Below are 24,032 nucleotides of genomic sequence, written 5' to 3'. Positions count from 1 at the left end.
GAAGCAAACATATCAAAATTATCTTTGCTTTCTTCCAAGTTTGAATATTTAAAAAAACCCATGAATTAATTTGCTCTGGAAGTGGATAACCCCTTTGAAAGTCCCTCAAGTCAATATGTTCTTGTAACTAGGAAACAAATTAGCACAGAAAAGCTACCACAGACTTGTAGCTATATATTGAAGAACTTCAAGTAAATATTCCTTCAAATAAATAGGAATTAATGTTTTGAGAAATAGATTCAAACCTGTAGATGTTGTGCACATTTGCTCCAAACTTTATTCTTGTTTCTTCCCTGCTCTCATGTCAATAATTCATGCTGGGCTATTGTGTCACAGGTGCTCCCAGCCCTCTCATGCCTCAACTAAGTAGATAACTCTGAGCTGACACTATTCAACAATGGAATATCTCAAAATGAGTCAGGTATTGTCCTATATATGCATACTTTCCAACAAAAATCAACAGGTACCAAGTCAGAGCGGTTACCATAAATTAATTCCCTATTATCTGCACCCCCACCCTAGATTGAGGAGGCAAGCATAGTGGCTCAACTGTTGCCTGGACTGAAATCAACGAAGAATATAGCAAAGGGCAGAAGCTAAGGCTTCCCTAGTCTGAACTTCTTAAGACTTCATCAAGTCACACATTTAACCAAGTGAACTACAGCAAAAGCATCTCTTATTTCAAAGATGTAGCATTTTTGGGAACTTGTTCGTTAAATTTTAAAAGCCTCTTCTTTCTCCTTAGGTATCATTAAAATAGTGCCTTCCTACTCCAAAAGTTCCCTGGGATTCTAGCACCCGCCATTCCAAGATGTCTAAAAAAGTTTTATTTTAAAATAGAGAAACACTCCCTTAATCTGAAAGAAATTTCTTAAATCTCAATCTAATAAAAAACATATTGTACATGGAACTTTCAGTAAATTAGTGACGGTCACCAACCTAATCCAAGATTTTCTGCCATATTACACTAAAAATAGTCGGGATTAAGCACTTTATGAATTGGAAAGCAGCAAATTGCAGCTGAGCAAGAGGATTCAATTCATGAAATCCTGTAATCAGGTTTAATTTCCAATCTCAAAGCTTGAAACATCTATTGCAAACAGTTGTGAAATTTCCAGAGTCAACAGCCTTTGATTGGTATTTTGGTGCTATTATGACACAAATTTTAAATTCTAGAATCCAGATTTTTTTTTGTCCATGTATCTAGATATACAGGTGCCAATGATTTGGGTTTCTATCCACTTTTGAATTGAATAGTAAGTTCCAGTCCAACATTCGCATTTGGCTAAGTCTGAAAAGTCCAGCACAGCGAACTTTCAAGATTCCAGAAGCCAGATTCAGACATCAGAAACTGGTACCAAAAGTCTCATGGTTGATGACATTAGGCAGGCAGCTTCAAAACCGAAGTTTAACATTTTAGCAATTAGATTTTCAAATGTGAAACACATCGTTCAAACATGGACAGGTTTTGAAATTGTTTGTTTGAACTGGCAGCTAAGCCAAGTTGAAACCCAAAATTCCAGTGGCAGCAGTGAATTTTCCAATGTACTTGATGCAATGAAGTACCGAGAAAAGCTACAGTGGTAAATTGCATTATTTCTATCCCTTTTTTTAAAAATTGCATATTTAGTTAAAATAAAAACTCTTCCTATGGAGAGATTTTGAGGAAATTGGGCCTCGACTTTCAAAGAGTGAGAGGTAATCTCATTAAAACCTACAAAATACTTGAAGCGATAGACAGGATAGATGTAGATAAGATGTTTGCCCTGTTTGGGGAGCCTAGAAACAGGGGACACAATTTCATAATAACGAGATGCCACTTAGGACCGAGGTGAGGAATTTCTTTTTACTCAGAGGGCAGTGGATCTTTGGAATTCTCTACCACAGGGGGCTGTGGAAGCTCAGCCATCAAGTATGTTTAAAGTAGAGATTGATAGATTTCTAAATACCAATGATATAAAGGGATATGGGGATAGTGTGTGTAAAAAGGCATTTAAGTAGATGATCAGCCATGATCGTATTGAATGGGATAGCAGGCTCAATGGCCTAAATGGCCTACTCCTGTTCCTATATTCCTAAAAGCACAGCAAATGGTTTCAGTGGCCATGGAGATAAAGTAAGAATCAGGGCTCAAGTACAGATAGGTTGACATTTTTTTCCTGTAAGGTCATCCCTCTCCCTGATGATAGAAAGGATAAACCAGCAAAATTGAAGTACAACTGCAAATGGAAAGATTTAGAAGTCTGACGATTGGAGCATATTGAATTATGAACGGAATCTGCATGTATTAAGGAAACAGAAGCTGCAATGATTAGAAGTAATCTAACCAAATGCATGTTTGTGGAACCACATGCAGACAGCAGAGCCACTGATCTGAATATACTTTGCAAATCTGATCCTTCAAAGTTATTTCATAAAATTGTTAAGAAATGTTCATTCTTACCAAAGTGACACTTTTAATTCTATTAAATATGCATGAATTCAAGAAATAAATGAGAAATCTAAAACTTGACAGGCAACTTTGATAAAATCTGAGGTGAAATTCAGTAATTGTCACGACCCAAGAAATAACATGATACGTCTACACCAGCTGAAGTCTTGCATTTAGATAGCGCCGTTATCATTGTAAAACACCCCAAGGGACTTCACTGAAGCAATCAGCGAAAATTTATTACTGAGCTACAATGCAGAGACATTGCATCAGTGACTAAAAGCTTGGTCAGAGAAGCAGGTTTTAAGATGTAAGAGGAGAGAGAGGTGAGTAGGCGAGGTAATTTCAGAGATTAAGGCCTAGACAATGGAAGGCATGCCTGATAATGGAGAGGCAAAGGAAATTGGAGATACGTATCAGGATAGAACAGGAGGAACACAGGGATCTTGAAACTTTGGAGGTCTGAAGGTTACAGGGATTGGAGGGGCGGGGCAACATCATTGAGGATTTAAACACAAAGGTAATAATTTTAAATTTGTCACTGATGGACCTAAAGCCAATGTAGCTCAGCAAGCACAGAGGCAATGGGTGAACCAGTCTGCATGCCGAAGAGTTACCCACAACAAAGGAAGATAATTATCAGACGTTCATCTCAACATTATAGTAACTCTTATCTGTTCCATATGCAAACTAGGGCAGAAAGGGGAGGGGCACGCACTCAAGGGGGGCGGGGGGCAAGGGAGAGAGAGGATTGAGGGGAGGGAGGGGCACGCATACAGGGCGGGGAGGAAGAGAGGAGGAACATGCACGGGGGGGAGAAGGGAGGGGCACGCACTCAAGGGGGGGGGAAGAGGGGGGCACGCGCACGCACAGGCGGCGAGGCAGGCACAGGTAGACACACACAGGCAGACACACACACACACAGGCGGAGAGACACACACACACAGGCGGAGAGAGACACACACACACAGGCGGAGAGAGACACACACACACAGGCGGAGAGAGACACACACACACAGGCGGAGAGAGAGACACACACACAGGCGGAGAGAGAGAGACACACACACACACACAGGCGGAGAGAGACACACACACACGCAGGCGGAGAGAGACACACACACACACGCAGAGAGACACACACACACGCAGAGAGAGAGACACACACACGCAGAGAGAGAGACACACACAGGCAGAGAGACACACACACACGCAGGCAGAGAGACACACACACACGCAGAGAGAGAGACACACACACACGCAGAGAGAGAGACACACACACACAGGCAGAGAGACACACACAGGCAGAGAGAGAGACACACACACACAGGCAGAGAGAGAGACACACACACACAGGCAGAGAGAGACACACACACACAGGCAGAGAGAGACACACACACACAGGCAGAGAGAGACACACACACACAGGCAGAGAGAGACACACACACACAGGCAGAGAGAGACACACACACACAGGCAGAGAGAGACACACACACACAGGCAGAGAGAGACACACACACACAGGCAGAGAGAGACACACACACACAGGCAGAGAGAGACACACACACACAGGCAGAGAGAGACACACACACACAGGCAGAGAGAGACACACACACACAGGCAGAGAGAGACACACAGGCAGAGAGAGACACACAGGCAGAGAGAGACACACAGGCAGAGAGAGACACACAGGCAGAGAGAGAGACACAGGCAGAGAGAGAGAGACACAGGCAGAGAGAGAGACACAGGCAGAGAGAGAGACACAGGCAGAGAGAGAGACACAGGCAGAGAGAGAGACACAGGCAGAGAGAGACACAGGCAGAGAGAGACACAGGCAGAGAGAGACACACACACACAGGCAGAGAGAGACACACACACACAGGCAGAGAGAGACACACACACACAGGCAGAGAGAGACACACACACACAGGCAGAGAGAGACACACACACACAGGCAGAGAGAGACACACACACACAGGCAGAGAGAGACACACACACACAGGCAGAGAGAGACACACACACACAGGCAGAGAGAGACACACACACACAGGCAGAGAGAGACACACACACACAGGCAGAGAGAGACACACACACACAGGCAGAGAGAGACACACACACACAGGCAGAGAGAGACACACACACACAGGCAGAGAGAGACACACACACACAGGCAGAGAGAGACACACACACACAGGCAGAGAGAGACACACACACACAGGCAGAGAGAGACACACACACACAGGCAGAGAGAGACACACACACACAGGCAGAGAGAGACACACACACACAGGCAGAGAGAGACACACACACACAGGCAGAGAGAGACACACACACACAGGCAGAGAGAGACACACACACACAGGCAGAGAGAGACACACACACACAGGCAGAGAGAGACACACACACACAGGCAGAGAGAGACACACACACACAGGCAGAGAGACACACACACACACAGGCAGAGAGACACACACACACACAGGCAGAGAGACACACACACACACAGGCAGAGACACACACACACACAGGCAGAGACACACACACACACACACAGGCAGAGACACACACACACACAGGCAGAGAGAGAGAGACACACAGGCAGAGAGAGAGAGACACACAGGCAGAGAGAGAGAGACACACAGGCAGAGAGAGAGAGACACACAGGCAGAGAGAGAGAGACACACAGGCAGAGAGAGAGAGACACACAGGCAGAGAGACACGCGCACAGGCAGAGAGAGACACACGCACAGGCAGAGAGACACACACGCACAGGCAGAGAGACACACGCACAGGCAGAGAGACACACGCACAGGCAGAGAGACACACGCACAGGCAGAGAGACACACGCACAGGCAGAGAGACACACGCACAGGCAGAGAGACACACGCACAGGCAGAGAGACACACGCACAGGCAGAGAGACACACGCACAGGCAGAGAGACACACGCACAGGCAGAGAGACACACGCACAGGCAGAGAGACACACGCACAGGCAGAGAGACACACGCACAGGCAGAGAGACACACGCACAGGCAGAGAGACACACGCACAGGCAGAGAGACACACGCACAGGCAGAGAGACACACGCACAGGCAGAGAGACACACGCACAGGCAGAGAGACACACGCACAGGCAGAGAGACACACGCACAGGCAGAGAGACACACGCACAGGCAGAGAGACACACGCACAGGCAGAGAGACACACGCACAGGCAGAGAGACACACGCACAGGCAGAGAGACACACGCACAGGCAGAGAGACACACGCACAGGCAGAGAGACACACGCACAGGCAGAGAGACACACACAGGCAGAGAGACACACACAGGCAGAGAGACACACACAGGCAGAGAGACACACACAGGCAGAGAGACACACACAGGCAGAGAGACACACACAGGCAGAGAGACACACACAGGCAGAGAGACACACACAGGCAGAGAGACACACACAGGCAGAGAGACACACACAGGCAGAGAGACACACACAGGCAGAGAGACACACACAGGCAGAGAGACACACACAGGCAGAGAGACACACACAGGCAGAGAGACACACACAGGCAGAGAGACACACACAGGCAGAGAGACACACACAGGCAGAGAGACACACACAGGCAGAGAGACACACACAGGCAGAGAGACACACACAGGCAGAGAGACACACACAGGCAGAGAGACACACACAGGCAGAGAGACACACACAGGCAGAGAGACACACACAGGCAGAGAGGCACACACAGGCAGAGAGGCACACACAGGCAGAGAGGCACACACAGGCAGAGAGGCACACACAGGCAGAGAGGCACACACAGGCAGAGAGGCACACACAGGCAGAGAGGCACACACAGGCAGAGAGGCACACACAGGCAGAGAGGCACACACAGGCAGAGAGACACACACAGGCAGAGAGACACACACAGGCAGAGAGACACACACAGGCAGAGAGACACACACAGGCAGAGAGACACACACAGGCAGAGAGACACACACAGGCAGAGAGACACACACAGGCAGAGAGACACACACAGGCAGAGAGACACACACAGGCAGAGAGACACACACAGGCAGAGAGACACACACAGGCAGAGAGACACACACAGGCAGAGAGACACACACAGGCAGAGAGACACACACACACACGCAGGCAGAGAGACACACACACACACGCAGGCAGAGAGACACACACACACACGCAGGCAGAGAGACACACACACACACACACACACAGGCAGAGAGAGACACACACACACACACAGGCAGAGAGACACACACACACAGGCAGAGACACACACACACACACACAGGCAGAGACACACACACACACACACACAGGCAGAGAGACACACACACACACACACACACAGGCAGAGAGACACACACACAGGCAGAGAGACACACACACACACACACACAGGCAGAGACACACACACACACACACACAGGCAGAGAGACACACACACACACACACAGGCAGAGAGACACACACACACACACACACACAGGCAGAGAGACACACACACACACACAGGCAGAGAGACACGCACACACACAGGCAGAGAGACACGCACACACACAGGCAGAGACACGCACACACACAGGCAGAGACACGCACACACACAGGCAGAGACACGCACACACACAGGCAGAGACACGCACACACACAGGCAGAGACACGCACACACACAGGCAGAGACACGCACACACACAGGCAGAGACACGCACACACACAGGCAGAGACACGCACACACACAGGCAGAGACACGCACACACACAGGCAGGGACACGCACACACACAGGCAGGGACACGCACACACACAGGCAGGGACACGCACACACACAGGCAGGGACACGCACACACACAGGCAGGGACACGCACACACACAGGCAGGGACACGCACACACACAGGCAGGGACACGCACACACACAGGCAGGGACACGCACACACACAGGCAGGGACACGCACACACACAGGCAGGGACACGCACACACACAGGCAGGGACACGCACACACACAGGCAGGGACACGCACACACACAGGCAGGGACACGCACACACACAGGCAGGGACACGCACACACACAGGCAGGGACACGCACACACACAGGCAGGGACACGCACACACACAGGCAGGGACACGCACACACACAGGCAGGGACACGCACACACACAGGCAGGGACACGCACACACACAGGCAGGGACACGCACACACACAGGCAGGGACACGCACACACACAGGCAGGGACACGCACACACACAGGCAGGGACACGCACACACACAGGCAGGGACACGCACACACACAGGCAGGGACACGCACACACACAGGCAGAGACACGCACACACAGGCAGAGACACGCACACACACAGGCAGAGACACGCACACACACAGGCAGAGACACGCACACACACAGGCAGAGACACGCACACACACAGGCAGAGACACGCACACACACAGGCAGAGACACGCACACACACAGGCAGAGACACGCACACACACAGGCAGAGACACGCACACACACAGGCAGAGGTAGAGACAGACTCACAGACACACACACAAAAATAGGGGACCAGGGCCTGAGCCAGCCAGAGGGAGATCATTTTTGTGTCGTTTTTATTTGTTGCACTTGTTCAAAGTAAACGTTAAATACAGGTACTATGAACTCCAGAGCTGTGCAAAAATAACAGTTCAAATGTTAAATAGGATTTTAATTGATTGCTACATTTTGTTAAACCCAAAACAAGATATGAGAAGATCCACAAACATTGAAATGTAGATCAGTTGTAGAATCTATCCCTTTTTATTAACCTGTGCATGAGAGTAGTAAAATAGTTATCATTTGCATTAAAACTCCTGGTTTGTTCTAAGTGTTAGTATTTAACTGAGGTCTATATTTTAGTAATTTTCCTAAATAACATAGCCAATAATCATAAAGAATTCAAAGAGACATTGCTTTCATCTTTCCAGGATTTTTCTTGCTTCTTGCTGTGCTTCTTCCTTCACCCAGGATGGAGGGGTCTGGAGTCCTGCATGTCTTCATAAACAATTGCTCTTTAGCTGAAATACTTGATAGTGCAATAAAAAAAGTTTCCACACTCCCCTCAAAAGGATTAGTAAAATACAGACATTAGCACCCAAATACAATGAATCAATATATGAATGGTTCACCTAACGTTTTCATTTTATGATCTTCATTTCTTCAAATTTTCTTTCAAATCCTAACAAATTATGTCAAGTTAAATATTTAGTTTATTGCAAGGATATTCAAGAACAATGAACTTTATAACTGATCGACCTGCAAACGAGGACTAAATTATATTAACAATTATCTGACCAATATGATCACAATAAAGAAACGAACCCAGTTACAATTATTTTAAAAATGTCACAATTCAGTTTAAATTCAGTTTTATCTGGAGAAGGAGAGAGTTACGTTAAGATCAAAGTCTTTTTGGTTTGGGTTAAAAGAACTGGTTTTACCAGAGTTCCAAGTCATACAGCCTGTAAAATTCAACAAAATTATTCCAAATGGATGTACCTCCAGTTCAAACAGTGGGTGCAATTGGCTCACCACCAGAAGGGGGGGGTGGAATTCATATTACTGCACTGCCTGAGACTCCAATTCACTCACCTTTGTTGATTTCCATCAGCTTTTGACCACATGTAAATTCAGAGTAGGAAAAAAAGACGCACACTATGTCACCTCTTTGAATTGCACCCATCATAAAGTGACAGTTTTGTCAGTGGTCACATAAATGTGCTTCACCAAGCCCACCCACACTCCCAGATGATGCGATTTGGGGTTATAAAATACTTACCTGGGTAGAAAATTGCAGAAATTACAGTGACGTGTACTGGAAAGTCACTTTCTGCAAATTCTAATGTACTAATTTTGTAGCAGGATTGTAGGCAAAAATAGTAATTCAAGTCAGGTCATTCAAAGTGAAGTTACAGTCCTCATCTACTCTAAATGATTCAACTAATTTTTGATTTCACTTCCTCTCTCGCCACATTTGCTAATTATATCTACCTACACAAAAGAAACCCCTTTGAAGTCATCACATCCACCCAAACTACGTAATGTAAATGTGTGCCAAGTATTGATTTCTTATAATTTCAAAACATGTTGCATGTCAGTTTGCTTACAGGTTGGAAAAATGTGCATTGTCCGGCAGAGGGACATAAAGCTGCAGCACTTTAAATTTACACTAAATCCTACAAATTTAACAGGTCAAATTAAAGGATATTTCTTAAAATTATTTTAAAAAATCAAACTGACTAGCTCAAAGTCCTAAACTTAAGCTCGTGATATGCTGGTTACAATAAGTGTGCCAGGCTCTGATATTAAAGGCAAAATACAGCTTTATTTTAAACAGTCTTACGATTTTCATTAATATATTAAACACTTGCCCTCCAAAGAGACGAAATAAATTTTACAAGTACACAAATATTGTCACTTTCCTCAATGGATGGCTATATATCTTTACAAATTCCTGATTTTAGTCAAAATAACATAAACACTGGATTATAATTTAACAGTCGCAAAACTTGAAAAGACCTTTCTGAAAATAAGTTAATTCTACCATGAACCTTTTCCAGGGCAGAATTTTATACAAAATTTACTCTGTCGTCCCCAGAAAGATTTATATAAAATGCCGTTTAAAAACTCCTGTCTTCAACCTTCATATAATGTACCAATAAACGTGCGTGTTTTGCATATAAGTCAAGCCTACGTCCAACTGTTAGGGACTGAGGCTAACTGCAGTCGGGGGGGGGGGGGGGCAAAAAAAATTTTGAATTTTAAAAGTTTCACGATAATGGAGAGCGGGGGAGCTGATTTCTAAATGGCGAGGGAAAAAAATCCTCTGTGAAGAACGTCTCCGTTTCCAAAGTTTACTTGACACCGCAGAAATTAAGCAGAAAAGTCCTCCACCCGCCCAAAGCTACGACTCGGAACACACCCTCCAGGAAGCCGCTGGCTTCTCGTTCCCTTCCACAGAGCCCACACAGGGCCTTCGAAAACCCGCGCCCCTTCTCCACCACCCCCTCCCCCGCCCCCCCGGGCACCGAGTTACTCACCAGCTGGAACTCCCTGCGCCTGTCGTACGCGTTCTGGATGCCATTGTCCGCCCACAGCGATCGGATGGCCGGCAAGTACTTGAGGAAAACCCGCGTCTCCATGAGGCCTACGGCTGCCCCGGTCAACGCCCTGGTGTCGAAACTCATCAGGACCTCGCCGTTCTGTTGGTTGCCGGGGTCCCCCCAGGGGATGCGGAGCTTTTCCCTGGCGTCCACCAGCACTCGGATCCCCTTCAGGATGTTGCTGTAGATGGTTCCCCTGAACTCCTCCTTGGCCTTCTGGTCGAAGTCCTGGCCGTGGATAATTCGCATCTGCTTGAGGAAAGTGCTCTTGCCGCTCTCGCCGGCCCCGAGCAGCAGGATTTTCACCAGCCGCCGCACGTAGGTCTTATCCCGGGAGATGAGCTCGTCGATCTGCTTGCTCTTGCGGAGCTGCTCGGCTTCTCGCTGGGTGAGGACGCAACTCGGAAAACAAGCGGCCAGGAGGGAGCGGGACGGCAGGAAATCCGCCATCTTTAACATTCGATAACATAGTGAGGAAGGCGCGGGCACGGGGGGCGCGTTACCGCCGCGCGCCGGGTGCGAGCGCTCGACGTCACGCACGTTCCCGGCCGGGGCGGGGCAGGGCGCGGGGAGGGTGGTGGGCGCGGGGCGGTGCAGCGCCTCTACTGGCCGGAGGACCAACGACTGGACTCAGTACTCTGTGTGGCTAGCTGGTGTAATTATTGAAAATATTATTGCGGGGGTGTTTTAACAATACTCAAAATGTGGAATTAAAACAACTTCTTTCGTACTTGTCATTTTGTTCCAAACGGCAGGCCCCAGGAGTGACAATCACTCAATGCAACCTAATTTGATCTTTATCGCTGTTAAAATGATACACAGCTCTATTTAAAACCCTTTTAAATAGGTTTGAGAAGTATATTTTTTTTTGTGGAGCATAACTGTCAATTGTAACTATTTCCAATATTTTTAAAGCTTTGAATAAGGAGGATGAAACCTTTCCATGACCCTTGTAATATTGATGGATAGTCGTTGCTTTTTCTCAGTCTGGCCAATGGGAAGTCAGAAGATGCAATGTTTTAAGTTACTACATTAAGATCAACTTCCTATCCAATTCCTAGCAGAGCAAGCGATGCACCCAACAAAGCGATTTATTTCCACCTCCATACAGTCCAACTTCAACCCGCCTTGCTTTCTCTTCAAAACAAAAATAAAAATACCTGGAAAAACTCCGCAGGTCTGACAGCATCTGCGGAGAGGAACACAGTTAACGTTTCGAGTCCGTGTGACTCTTCACCAGAACTAAGGAAAAATAGAAAAGAAAAAATAGAAAAAATTGTCTATTTTTCCTTAGTTCTGTTGAGGAGTCATACGGACTCGAAACGTTAACTGTGCTCCTCTCCGCAGATGCTGTCAGACCTGCTGAGTTTTTCCAGGTATTTTTATTTTTGTTTTGGATTTCCAGCATCCTCAGTTTTTTGCTTTTATCTTTTTGCTTTCTCTTCAATCGGATTTACCTTATTTGCACGTTAACTGCAATCGTGTCTTTCTCACTCATTCTGAGAGCGACAACTTTGTTGGTATGATTAAGCAAATTCAGCACTTCGTTCATCCTTTCGGGGATGGAGCTCTGCACTCCATTTATATCACTTTCCTCACCCTCTCCTTCATTTCTCTTTCATTGCCTCTGCTGTTTTACTTCTTTACTCTCATTTATTTTCCAGTTCTTTTCTCAACTTATCATGTTCCTGTTTTTCTTCTCCTAGTTGTTTCTATAACACTGTCCCATAGGAAAGCGGGGTAGGGGACAGACAGCTGAAAAGCATACGAGATCGGGAGGGCATAGCTTGGAAGAAGCGTTGCCGAAGTAGGGAGGGAGTGAGCACAGCAGTTTCAAGAGATGTTCTTGGAAATTGCAGTGCTGAACATTGGGGTTAGAAGCAAACAAATTAATATCCTGCACTCTTGGGGTTTGGACGAACGCTCGTTGTGCCCAAGAAATTCCTTTGCTGAAGAAAGTTAGTGGTGGCCCTGGCAATTATCGTCCTAAGTATGCAGATGGAAAAATGCTACACCTATTATCCAGGATATACTGAGGCTTGGTAGCATGCAAAGTGACATGTATGGAAGAGGGGAAAGTAAACTGTTGGATCCAAATTTATGCGTGTATTTGTGATTTTTTTTAGCATAATACGTTTTATTGTCAGAGCGGTATGGTGGAGGAGGCAGGGGTCGGTCAGGGAAACCGTATCATGTAGTACTTTTGTTCCTTCTGAAAACGTGATTGGACAGAAAACTTGCTGGAGGGGAAAGGTTTTAAGCAATATGATTGGTTAATTCCAACTAGGAAAGTGAAAGGTGAAGAAGCTTAATCAATGAGGAAGAAGAAAGTTGACAGACATTTACAAAACATAATAGCCGGGATGTTCACTACAGACAGAGAGCTACTATCCTGGACGCAAGGATCTATTGTGATGTTGCTGTCGGAAAGAAAGCAAGAGAGAGGTTTCGTGGTGCAAGCTGATCTGAATAGATTGAGAGCAGAGACATCGAAATGAATTCACAAGATCCCAATTGGGATGGAAATTTAGCTAGGGCAATCATATGGGGCCTCTGGAGATTTCAGTAAGGAGGCTTATAATGGACTTATAGAACTGAGCTAGGCTGACACACAATTATAATTTCTGGTGTAAGGTCACCAACATGAATTCTATCTCTCTTTCCACAGATGTTCCAGACCCGTTGAATATCCCTACCATTTTCTAATTTTATTATGGATTGAGATGCCTTTATCAATACTTTACAACTGTGGGGTTACAAAATTGAGTGTGCACTTTGCCCCGATACAAGATTTGCGAAACAGCAGCATTCAAGAAATGACCAGCAAGACATTTGATTCTTTCCCCGCTTTTCATGAAGGCGAAGCCATTCATAAATAATTTTGAATTAGCAGTAATATTTGGGATGAGTTATTGTGTTGCTAAAGTAGGCATTTCCCTTTATTTATTCAGATTACGTTTATGCAAACAATCGTGTGGGTATTTACTGTTTAAAAAGAAAGAACCCCCTCCTTACAGCTCCTGCTTCCCCAAAGCCTGTCCACCATCTGCAAGGCACAGCAGGAGTGTGATGGAATACTCCCCACTTGCCTGGATAAGTGCAGCTCCAACAACACTCAAGAAGTTCCACATCATCTAGGACAAAGCAACCCATTTGATTGGCACCCCATCCACCATCTTAAACATTCATTCCCTCCACCACCAGCGTACAGTGGCAGCAGTGTGTACCATCTACAAGATACACTGCAGGAATTCACCAGTGTACAGTGGCAGCAGTGTGTACCATCTACAAGATACACTGCAGGAATTCACTAGCGTACAGTGGCAGCAATGTGTACCATCTACAAGATGCACTGCAGGAATTCACCAGCGTACAGTGGCAGCAGTGTGTACCATCTACAGCAACTCACCAAGGCTCCTTAGGCAGCACCTTCCAAACGTGTGACCTCGACCACCTAGAAGGACAAGGGCAACAGAAGCATGGAAATACCACCTCCTGCAAGTTCCCCTCCTAGCCACGCATCATCCTAACTTGGAACAATATCACAGTTCCTTTATTGTCACTGGGCCAAAATCCTGGAACTCTCATCCTAACAGCACTGTGGGTGTACCTACACCACATGGACTGCAGTGGTTCAAGAACACGGCTCACCACCACCTTCTCAAGGGCAATTAGGGCTGGGCAGTAAATGCTGGCCCAGCCAGCAACACCATGAAAGAATGAAAAAAAATACTCCAGAGGCTCCCCAATGCTGTCAAGCCCTAGGACTTGGACAACTCCCCACCCTCACCTCACCCCCTATACCTGCCCCATGTTGCTAAAACTTGGGATTCCTCCAGTGCTTTAAAACTACAAAACCAGGCTGATGGAGCTCGATTAAATATGTTGGGAGGAGGTTTATGCGCACCAATGCCTGCATAGACCAGTTGGCTGCGGTATCCACCAGTATTCTTGAGACTTTCCATGCTCGGTAGGCACTGGGGATGGTTCATCAATACCCAGAACCAAATATTAAGTTGCCTTTAATTTTTTTTGCTTAAGTTTCAATTCAGAGGTTGTTAAGAAGAGAGCACTTACTACTTTATTAATTATTACTAATACTGTCAATCGTCCTTACCATTAAAGCGAAAGACCAGTTGGGCCAAATCACCTGTTTTTCTGCTGTAAAGTCTTTATATGTCTGCTAAACTCCAGAACACCCACTCAGCACCACTAAAACACAATATTTCTCCCCTAACCCATGCTCCCAAATGTGTGAATATCTACCTCAGGTATGGTATAATTTGCTGGGTATCTTAGGTTTTAAAAAAATGCAAGGTAACAATTGAATGCAGAGTAAGTTCATGGTTCACAGAGAAAAATGGATAGAATCACATAATTCTGTTCCAAAAATACTGTTAAAAATGCAACATACCATGTAATAAAATTGACTTGGTCACTATAAATCAATGGTCTCGACAATGCATTGCGTGTTACATGGCAAGATCCCTCTATCATTATGAAACAACATATCACTCATCATGAGTAATGCCACAGGAGCTCTACTAATGTTGAGAAATTTAAAAATCAAACATCAGCACCAAACTCATACCCATATGAACATACAAACATGTGGGAAAACAAGTTCAGGAATAATATTGCTGTTCTATCAAGTCTGTTCCAAACCAAAATACCATAAAGCAAATCCACCCCTACACCTCCACCACCAATGCACCCACACAGTCACACAGTCTCCTGAGAGAGGAAAAAATAGAAGAAAACAATTCAGAAGAACACTGGGAAATTCTTCTCTAACCACGAAGGCAATCAAACAAGCTCGAAGAGACCATGTATGTATGTATCACTGTGATCACTGGATCTGGTCAGTGCCCTCCCATTTAAAGTGTTGAGGTATTATGTAACTCAGGTGTTTAAATTGATAAAAGAATTCAAGAGGGTAGGAATAGAGAAGTTATCTCCTCTGTTGAGAGAAATCCAGAAAAAGAGGAGACAATCTTAAAAGTTAGAGCTAGGCATGAAATCAGGAAGCAATTTTCACTCAGTTGGTAATCTCGTTCAAAGACCATAAAAATCTCTGGTGTCAAATGTCAGTGGGGTACATTTTGTGGGTTTTGGTTAAAACATATTTGGGGGAGGGGACAGGATTTCCTCCATTTATGACATGATTATGCAAAGAACGCAGAGGAAACCTTTCCTCATCGTTAAACCACAGTAGAGAGTACTTTACTGTGTTGGGGTGCTTGGTGCCTAAAATAGCAAAGTATCTCACTCTGACTAACTCTTTACCTTCAGATGCACAAAAATATAAAAAAATATATAAATAAAGGGAACCACAAACTGAAGTGCATAATATTTTCATGCTAATTTACGCATTGTCCACCACAAACCATATCGACTGCAAAAGTTATTAGATGTACAACCCACAATTTACAAGCCAGCTGGAATTGTCATTTTGAATTTTTTAACACTTTTTTTTTACACAAGTGGTTCCTCCTCAGTCAAGCAAGTTCACTGGGCAGAAAATCATTCATTCTAATGAACCCCTGGTTTGTTATAAAGCAATTGGAATTCACAAACTTCAAAAGGAACATCAGTTTGGACCAGTATCTTTCTACAAGGGATTTTTAATAAGTATGCATAATACAAAAATGATGTTTGACAAAAGTCAAAAAATTTACTTATTTTGTTAAGCTGGCCAGGTACAGAAGTTTAAAAAACACCAAGTATTTTAACAAGCCTCCTTGCTTTATTTCTCTTTAAAGGCCTCTTGCTTCTATTTTCCTTTCTTTAATCTGAAGGTGAAGCCACAGTGTGTCCTGAATGTCTCCATAATTTTGCTGATGATATCCTGTGTTCTGCTCAACTAAAATACTTGGAGGTATGTAAAGTTGGACAATAACAGATTTCTTCATCCTCATACTCAAATCCCATTCCCTTCAAACAAAAATTAGAGATTGTAGCTAAGACTGTTGAATTCATCACTAAATGGCTGATGTTTACAAAGTCTTATTTCAACAAACTTGCAGATAGCACTATTTCTGTAAGAACTGTGGGCATGAAGTTGGGACCATGGCATCTGTTTTTTGAGCTCTGCGTGTGCCCTTGTATCTCCAAGATGGCATCTGCACATGCACTTTGAAGGCAAACTACGTCAGATGCCATATTGGTGAAGGAATTAGCCAGCACAGTGAACAGCCGCCAGAATATGCAGAGCAGTCATTTGATTTGACATCAGAGGTGTCATTTTGAAATACAACTCTTTCTTAACCTAGCAGCAGAAAGGCCCCCACCATTGCTATTTGAAGGAATTATCGACTACTTACAAGTGATTTGCTCGTTGATTTCTTCTGGAAGTTGCTTTGATTCTACATGTCTTTGGTGCTTTGTATAGTTGCTTAAAGTTGCAAAAGTATATAGGGAATAGTGTGACAGATGCTGAAGTGCTTTTTGCTGACTCCAAGGCTTCTATACAAACCAGTTGCTCCCAGACATGGGTACACTAGTAGTTATTCCCCTCTGAATACAGCATTATTGATGAATGAACAGAGGTCACGCAGAGCAGGACAAGCTCCTGGTAAAGGGAGGAGGGCTCACAGCAGGAGGCCATATCCACCCATAGGGTGTTCAGAGAGTAATTCTCCTACCTGAACCTCAGTGAGGAATAATGTGATCAGTGTCTTCAATTCACTAAAAATGTCCTCACTGAAATCTGCCACCTGCTGCAGCCACAACTGCAATCGTAGAGCAATGTAAGAACTGCATTGTCATCCTGTAAATGTGAAGTACGCATTCAAATGTGTTACCAATAACCATAAAACTCATTTTCCATTCAACAACAGTCCCACACCATAAACAAAAAGCCTAATGGAATGCAACCTTTATATCCATAGGACTAGAATACATAGGAGTAGAAGTTATCCTACAGATCTGCAAAGTTCTGGTTTGTAGGCCACATCTAGAGTACTGTGAGAAGGTCTGGGCGCACCTCAGGAAGGATATATTGGCCCTTGATGTAGTGCAAGATAAGATTTACCAGAATGATAGATACCAGGACTTTAAGGATTAAATTATGAAGAGTGATTACACAAACTAGTGTTGTATTCCTAGGGTTGAATTTAGAAGGTGAAGGGTGATTTGATTGAAATTTTCAAAATATTAAGGAGAACAGATATTTACAGTGATTCACTTGTACAGAACACTTTGCAATGGCATTGATTTTGGGACTGTGAGGTTTTGGTTATGGTAGTATGGTCGAGCACCATAACCTTTCATGCCTCCCTGCAGCGGAGACGAAGCAATATGTTTATATTACTAATAAAATTGGTACTATAAAAAGGGCTTTATTGTTAGAGAGATGGAGTTCAAAGTGGCTGGTGAGACAATGAGAATTTACATTCAATGGGCTGTGCTAGGTATAACAAGACAACCGTTTTGTGTGTGTAGAACAGAGGCAATGTAAGATCAAAGTAGCTGTAAACCTACAATGTCTCCACAGGAACCGAAGTGAAAGGGACCTCATTTTTAATTTGTAAGGTGAAAATGCTTTGCCTGGTGTCTGGTTAAGTCTATGGGTTGCTGTTGCCTTAATGGAGATTAGTTTGAGAATTTGTTAAAAGTTATTATAGTAGTAATTTGTAGCCATGTGTATGTATTTAACTTGCATAAATTAATAAAATGTTTCATTTAGTTTAATATGAAACCTCTCAAGAACTGGTGGTCTGGTTCCTGAATTTAGAGTTGCATCTCAAACATACAACTTAAAAATATAGGTTATGACAGTTGTTTAAAGTTTCCCTCTGGGATTTCTAAATAACTCAGCTTGACTGAAAGGATGTCTCATAGCAGACTGACCACACCCTGCACATCATCCAGTGCACGACTGTCACTACCCAGACAGGCTGTCCCCCACCCAAGACCGGGACCATGACATGCATGCCATGCTGAGCCCTCTAACATGGCCTGCACAGCCTCAGGACAGTTTCTTCAATATGCCCCCAACATCATGGCCTCAGCCCCAGAACAATCTTATAACTCTTAGCACAGGACAGTCTTTCACTACTCTACACTGTTCCTGGACTACCCTCTAGTCCTGCCTTAGTCTCGCCTCTCCCATGTTCAACCACCGTCACCCCCTCCCCCCCCAACCAAAGTCATGCCTCGGTCTCTCTCCGCTCCCCTCCTGTGTTCCCTGCATTCCCCAGTCCTGCCTCGCTCACCCCCCTCTCCTCTCGTGTTCCCCCTCCAGTCCTGCTTCGGTCTTCTCCCTCCCCTTCCTTGTTCTCCACTCCCAGTCCTGCCTCAGTTTCCCCCTCCCCTCCCATGTTTCCAACCCCCCCACTCCCCCAGTACTGCGCGCCCTCTGCCGCCTCCCCGCTGGTATTGCCTCCCGTGCCCAGCCTTGGTGCAGCTGGTGATACAGGCTCCCAAAATCTCGCAGCAACGCTCTTAAAGGAATGCGAAAGCAGCATTTACTGAGCTTGAAGTCGTTGTTGAAGTGAAGCTCACCAGGTTCATGCCACTCATATACAGTCGGGAAACAGACTGTTCTAATTATCCACTGGAGGGGCACCTAATTTGGAGGGGGAGGGGGGTGTAATTCTGGCAAGTTGGCCTTTTAATGAGCATTCATGAGATGCAAATGAATGCAAATGTGGTTCCCAACATAGATCAGCAGGAAACTCTACCTGCCTTTGACCTGCCATCAAAGTCGGGAGAACAAAATTCCAAACTAATTTCCTGCAGCAGGAAAATGACTGTTTCAAACGTGCCAAAGCTTGTGCCCCCACTCGCCCCTATTCCCGCCGCTGGTGGGAGAGGAAAATTCCTCCCATAGTCTCTGCTCCCATTTTGTTCTGTGTTTTTTTGACTTTGTTTTTGGATGGTAGATGTTGGTAATTATTCCGCTATCATCCATTTACACTTCCTCCAGACAAATCTTTTGCTTCTTTATTTGTCCCATTAGCACCCCTTTCACCTTGCATCATAACCCTTTTGTCATTCAATCTCTCCTCTTCCACCCCATCACAGACCTTCACTTTTGTTCTATCTTACCATCCACCCTTTCCCTGCCTCTATATTTGCTTTAAACCTGTCACATCACTATTTTTTTCCAGTTTTGATTAAAGGTAATCAACATGAAATATTAACTTTTTTTCTCCCTCCATAGATGCTCCCAGACCTGCTGAGTATTTTCAACATTTTCTGTTTTTATTTCAAAAGCAATCAATTGGCGAGGAATACAAAAACAAATGCTAAATAAACGCAAATTGCTTCCATTCTTTTCAAGTTCCTAATCCATCATTAAAGTCAATAAATCTCCATCATTTTACTGAGTTGCCATGTTGGCACAAAATAATGGTAAACATTTTAAATTGGGTCATAATTACACTTACTTACCACTCACCTGCAGAAATAAACCAAAGGGAGTTTACCTATGCACTCTAACCAACGCGATCCATAACAAGTCGAATGCTTTATTTAAAAAATCGAAAGTGATCAAATATTCCAATTAATAATATAATTTCTCTGCAGAACATTAGCAATTCACTAAGACTGGAAGCTGAATGTACATCTATCAGGTACATTTCCTTGTGAAATGTCAGGAACAAATATGCACTTTTCTGATTTTTGCTTTTGTTACTTTAATGCTTTTGATCAACATGAAAATGACATTTATAGGTATATCTATTAAATAGGATTTGATGGTTGGCATAATGCCTCATCCTATTTTCCTCTATTTTACACACTGGAAATGCTAAAAATAGGCAGAATCCCAGAGAAAACTCTAGCCCCATATGCTAGACTGTTCCATTATGGCAGATATCACAGCCAAGCACAATCATGTATGCACACAAACACCCACACACAGACATATTTCCAGCAGGGGTCTCAAGATAGCAAATAGGAGTAGCAACTGTGGCTGATTGTTCCCCTCCTCTAACCCAGGGGAATAGAGGCCATCTGCATACACCTACTGCTGGTCTACTTGGATTCAGTTCACTTAGCACTGACTGAGGATCTAGGGCTTTCCTGGCCTGTATGGTTAACAAATTAATCTCTAAACTCGCTAAGCCATTAGGGCAGTCCCAACTGAACAATATTGGTGTTAAATACTAAGTAACTTCTGTGTTAAACTGTTCTGAAATTCAGACTGGGCAAAGTGTTAAAAATTGAACTGGGAAGCTATAGAAAAGATATACAGATTTGAGGTTTAGAAGGTGTGTACTCATTATCAATCCATGTTCACAATTAGGGGCTAAATTGTCTAAAGATAAGTGCCAGGCCTTTCAGACATGTAATTAAGAAGTACTTCTTCATGCAAAGGTTGTAAAAATTTGGAATTCTCTTCCACAAATGGCGTTTGATGCTAGATCAATTATTAATTTGAAATCTGAGATTTATAGATTTTTGTAATCAAAGGTCTTAAGGGATATGGGAGACAGTTGTCAATGGAGAGATGGTAGCGTACTGGTAATATCACTGGACTAGTAATCCAGAGGCCCAGGTTAATGCTCTGGGGACATAGGTTCTGGACATGGCAGCTGGTGGAATTTAAATTCAATTAATAAATCTGGAATCTAAAGCTAGTTCCAGTAATGGCGATCATGACAACTATCATTGATTGTTGTTAAAACTCATCTGGTTCACTAATGTCCTTTAGGGGAGGAAATCCGCCGTCCTTACCTGGTCTGGCCTACACGTGACTCCAGACTCACAGCAGTGTGATTGACTCTTAATTGCTCTCTGCAATGACCTAGCAAGCCACTTAGTTCACTGGCAACTAAGGATGGGCAACAAATGGTGGCCTTGCCAGTGACGCCCACATCCCATGAAAGAATAAAGAAAGAAAATGGTGAAAAGCTGGATTTAGTTCACAGATCATCCATAGTCTCATTGAATGTTGGAACAGGCTCGAGGGGCTAAATGGCCTATTTGTTAACAGATCCTATAAAAATCACAGCAAGAAAGTCAAAAGGAAAAAAGTCAGTGCATCCCAACATTTTTATTTGAATGTCCAATAGAATGTTGAATTTCCTAACACATCAATGTCTTGAATTTGGATTTCAGCTTCTATTGTTATATGAATTTGGCTGGTTTCCAAAGAGAAGCATCATTTTCTTTCTCTCTGCTATCAGAACTTTATCTTATAGGGACAAATAATTGGGAAGGGGGTTCAACTATCCTATGAAAATGAAGCTCATAATGGCTAATACAGAAAGATACTGAAGATGATTGTAATGAATCACACAGTTCAAATGTTCCCAGTCCCAGTGCTGAAAGAAAACAGAATTAAAATAGGAATGCAGCAAAATGAGAAAAGGGCATTGATAAAATTGTCATTACGACAGCACACTATCAGGATTATATGGCCCCTTCAACACAATGATGTAGCACAGATTACAACTGCTATTTCCAAATGAGGATGCTAATTGGTCACATTTCCCTCCTTTTTCTCCCATCATTTCAGAAGATAATGACTCATGTTGAGATACAATTTGTTAGGCACCTGCAGTTTTTGGTAATTTATTCCAAATATAGGTCGAAGCCAGGTCCACCTTCACCCTCAAGAATTATGATTTTTACATTTGTTTTATATTGCACCTTTCAGCAAGAGAGTTTAACCAGTAGGTGCATATGCAAATGCAATGTTTGGGAAAGAACAGAAGAATTTTTCTATATTATAGTTGTTATATATTATATGTGTGTGTATGTATATATATATGTGTTTCAATATTCAGCAGCGGTTCTGATATAATTATTTTTGTATGAGAGCAGCAGCAGGCTTGTGAAATCAGTAAAATACAGATAGAAAACAGTGGTAAGGATTGGCAGCACAGAGATTAAAAATGGTAGCTTTGCCAAAGGTAGTGACACTTTTGGGAATATAGAGTTGTGGACAAGGCTGAATGCACCAGAAGATACAAGTAATTATTCCAATTTAGTGTCTTTTTTCCTGGTTCACTTTCACAAATCAATGTCTTCTCCAAAGTAAAGTGTGAAGGATAATTAGTTTAATCTTTCATTCTCAAAAAAGTTGGGATTTATGACAGGAGCTCCTGAAGAGGAAATGAAGGGAGATTCTTAGCCAATGTGCTCTAAATGTAAACGAGAATCCCTAATTCAACTGCATTCCATATTTTTATCCATTCCCTTTGCACCTGTCAGTTGCTCAGAGTCAACACAGCCTTCCTTGCTTCAATCAAGAGAAAGCAAAGGATCAACATCTGGAGGTATGGCTATCCCAGCAACTTATATCAAACTTTATCAAGCCCCTTAAAAAAAATCCCAAAGTATATCATATAATGAATAATGTATTAGAAATCTTATTTCTGCATATGTCAAACTTTCCCATTATAATTTCCAAGGTCCATGCATAACAAAAACTGTCTATGTAAACATGTCACACTATAATTATACCCTCGTGCCACAATTGACACTATCTTCTGAGAAATTAAATCTGATACAATTATTTGGAAACAAAATGAGGGGAGACCCAATTGAAGTGTATAAAATTATGTAGGCTCTGTTAGGGGGAAATTAAAAATGCTAAAAGAAAATACAGTAAGAGTTTACTGAAAAAAACCCTAAAATCTCCAGGCAGACATGGCTGCTAAACATATAAAGAGTTGAAGATTACCAGATGAACATTGCACAGCCTTGAGAGTCAGACTGGAGACAAAAGTATGACATAAATTAGATTAAGTGTACTCCCCTCTCACAGAGGGAAGGGACAGATGGTTTTAGCTTAGATATGGGAAGATGAACAATGAACAAAGAGGGGGCTTTGATGAAACACAAATAGTCTTGAGCTGTAAGAACCAAGGTCTTTGCGTACGTGTTTTAATTCTGATTGGATAATATAATTATGTATACATCCTTTAGAATAATTGGTTAGCAAAATCACATGTTTATGTACTCAATAGGATAAAGTTAGTATGGAACTGGTGTGTCGGTTACCGATTGGATGTATTCAAATGTATGATGATAAGAAAAGGTACAAAAGTAGTGAAATGTAATCAATCAGGGAGCTGGATCTTCATTCTTAGGAATGATTGCGGCTCCCTTGCATATGCTTGAATAAAACCGGTTAAAAGGAAGCCTGAGTCTCTGTGGTCGTTGCGGGATCAGAGAGTGTAACATCTCCTCTTCAGGCTCCAAATAGAGTGGACAGGAAGGCCCAATTCCCCCTGGTTGAGGGGTCCATAACAAGGAGACATAGATTTTGGTAAGAGGAAGAAGCAATGTGAGGGGCATTTTTCCCCCCAGGTGTTGGTTGAGGCAGAAACCACCATAACATTATAAAAATTAATTGGATATGCATTTGAAGTACAGTAACCTACAAGGCTACAGGTCAAGAGCTGGAAGGTGGGATTAGGCTGGTTGGCTACTTGTTGGACGGCGCAGATACGATGGGCCAAATAGCCTCCTTCCATGTTGTAAATATCTCTGAATCAAAGCAGCAA

At 43.8% G+C, this 24,032-nt stretch overlaps 1 protein-coding gene across 1 annotated transcript in view; it reads right to left on the bottom strand.

Moving 5' to 3' along the window:
- The window catches only part of gna13a (guanine nucleotide binding protein (G protein), alpha 13a), a 62,424-nt gene extending 51,371 nt beyond the window's left edge, over positions 1-11,053 (bottom strand). Inside the window, exon 1 of the mRNA XM_078571055.1 lies at positions 10,507-11,053. Coding sequence (XP_078427181.1) covers positions 10,507-11,028 — 522 coding nt within the window. The 5' untranslated portion in view covers positions 11,029-11,053. The remainder of the gene's footprint in view (positions 1-10,506) is intronic.
- Positions 11,054-24,032: the final 12,979 nt, after the last annotated feature.

This window comes from Cetorhinus maximus, chromosome 24, assembly GCF_964194155.1.
Source record: "Cetorhinus maximus chromosome 24, sCetMax3.hap1.1, whole genome shotgun sequence".
In the NCBI taxonomy this organism is placed as follows: Eukaryota; Metazoa; Chordata; class Chondrichthyes; order Lamniformes; family Cetorhinidae; genus Cetorhinus; species Cetorhinus maximus.
This window is presented reverse-complemented; position numbering and strand designations above follow the sequence as displayed.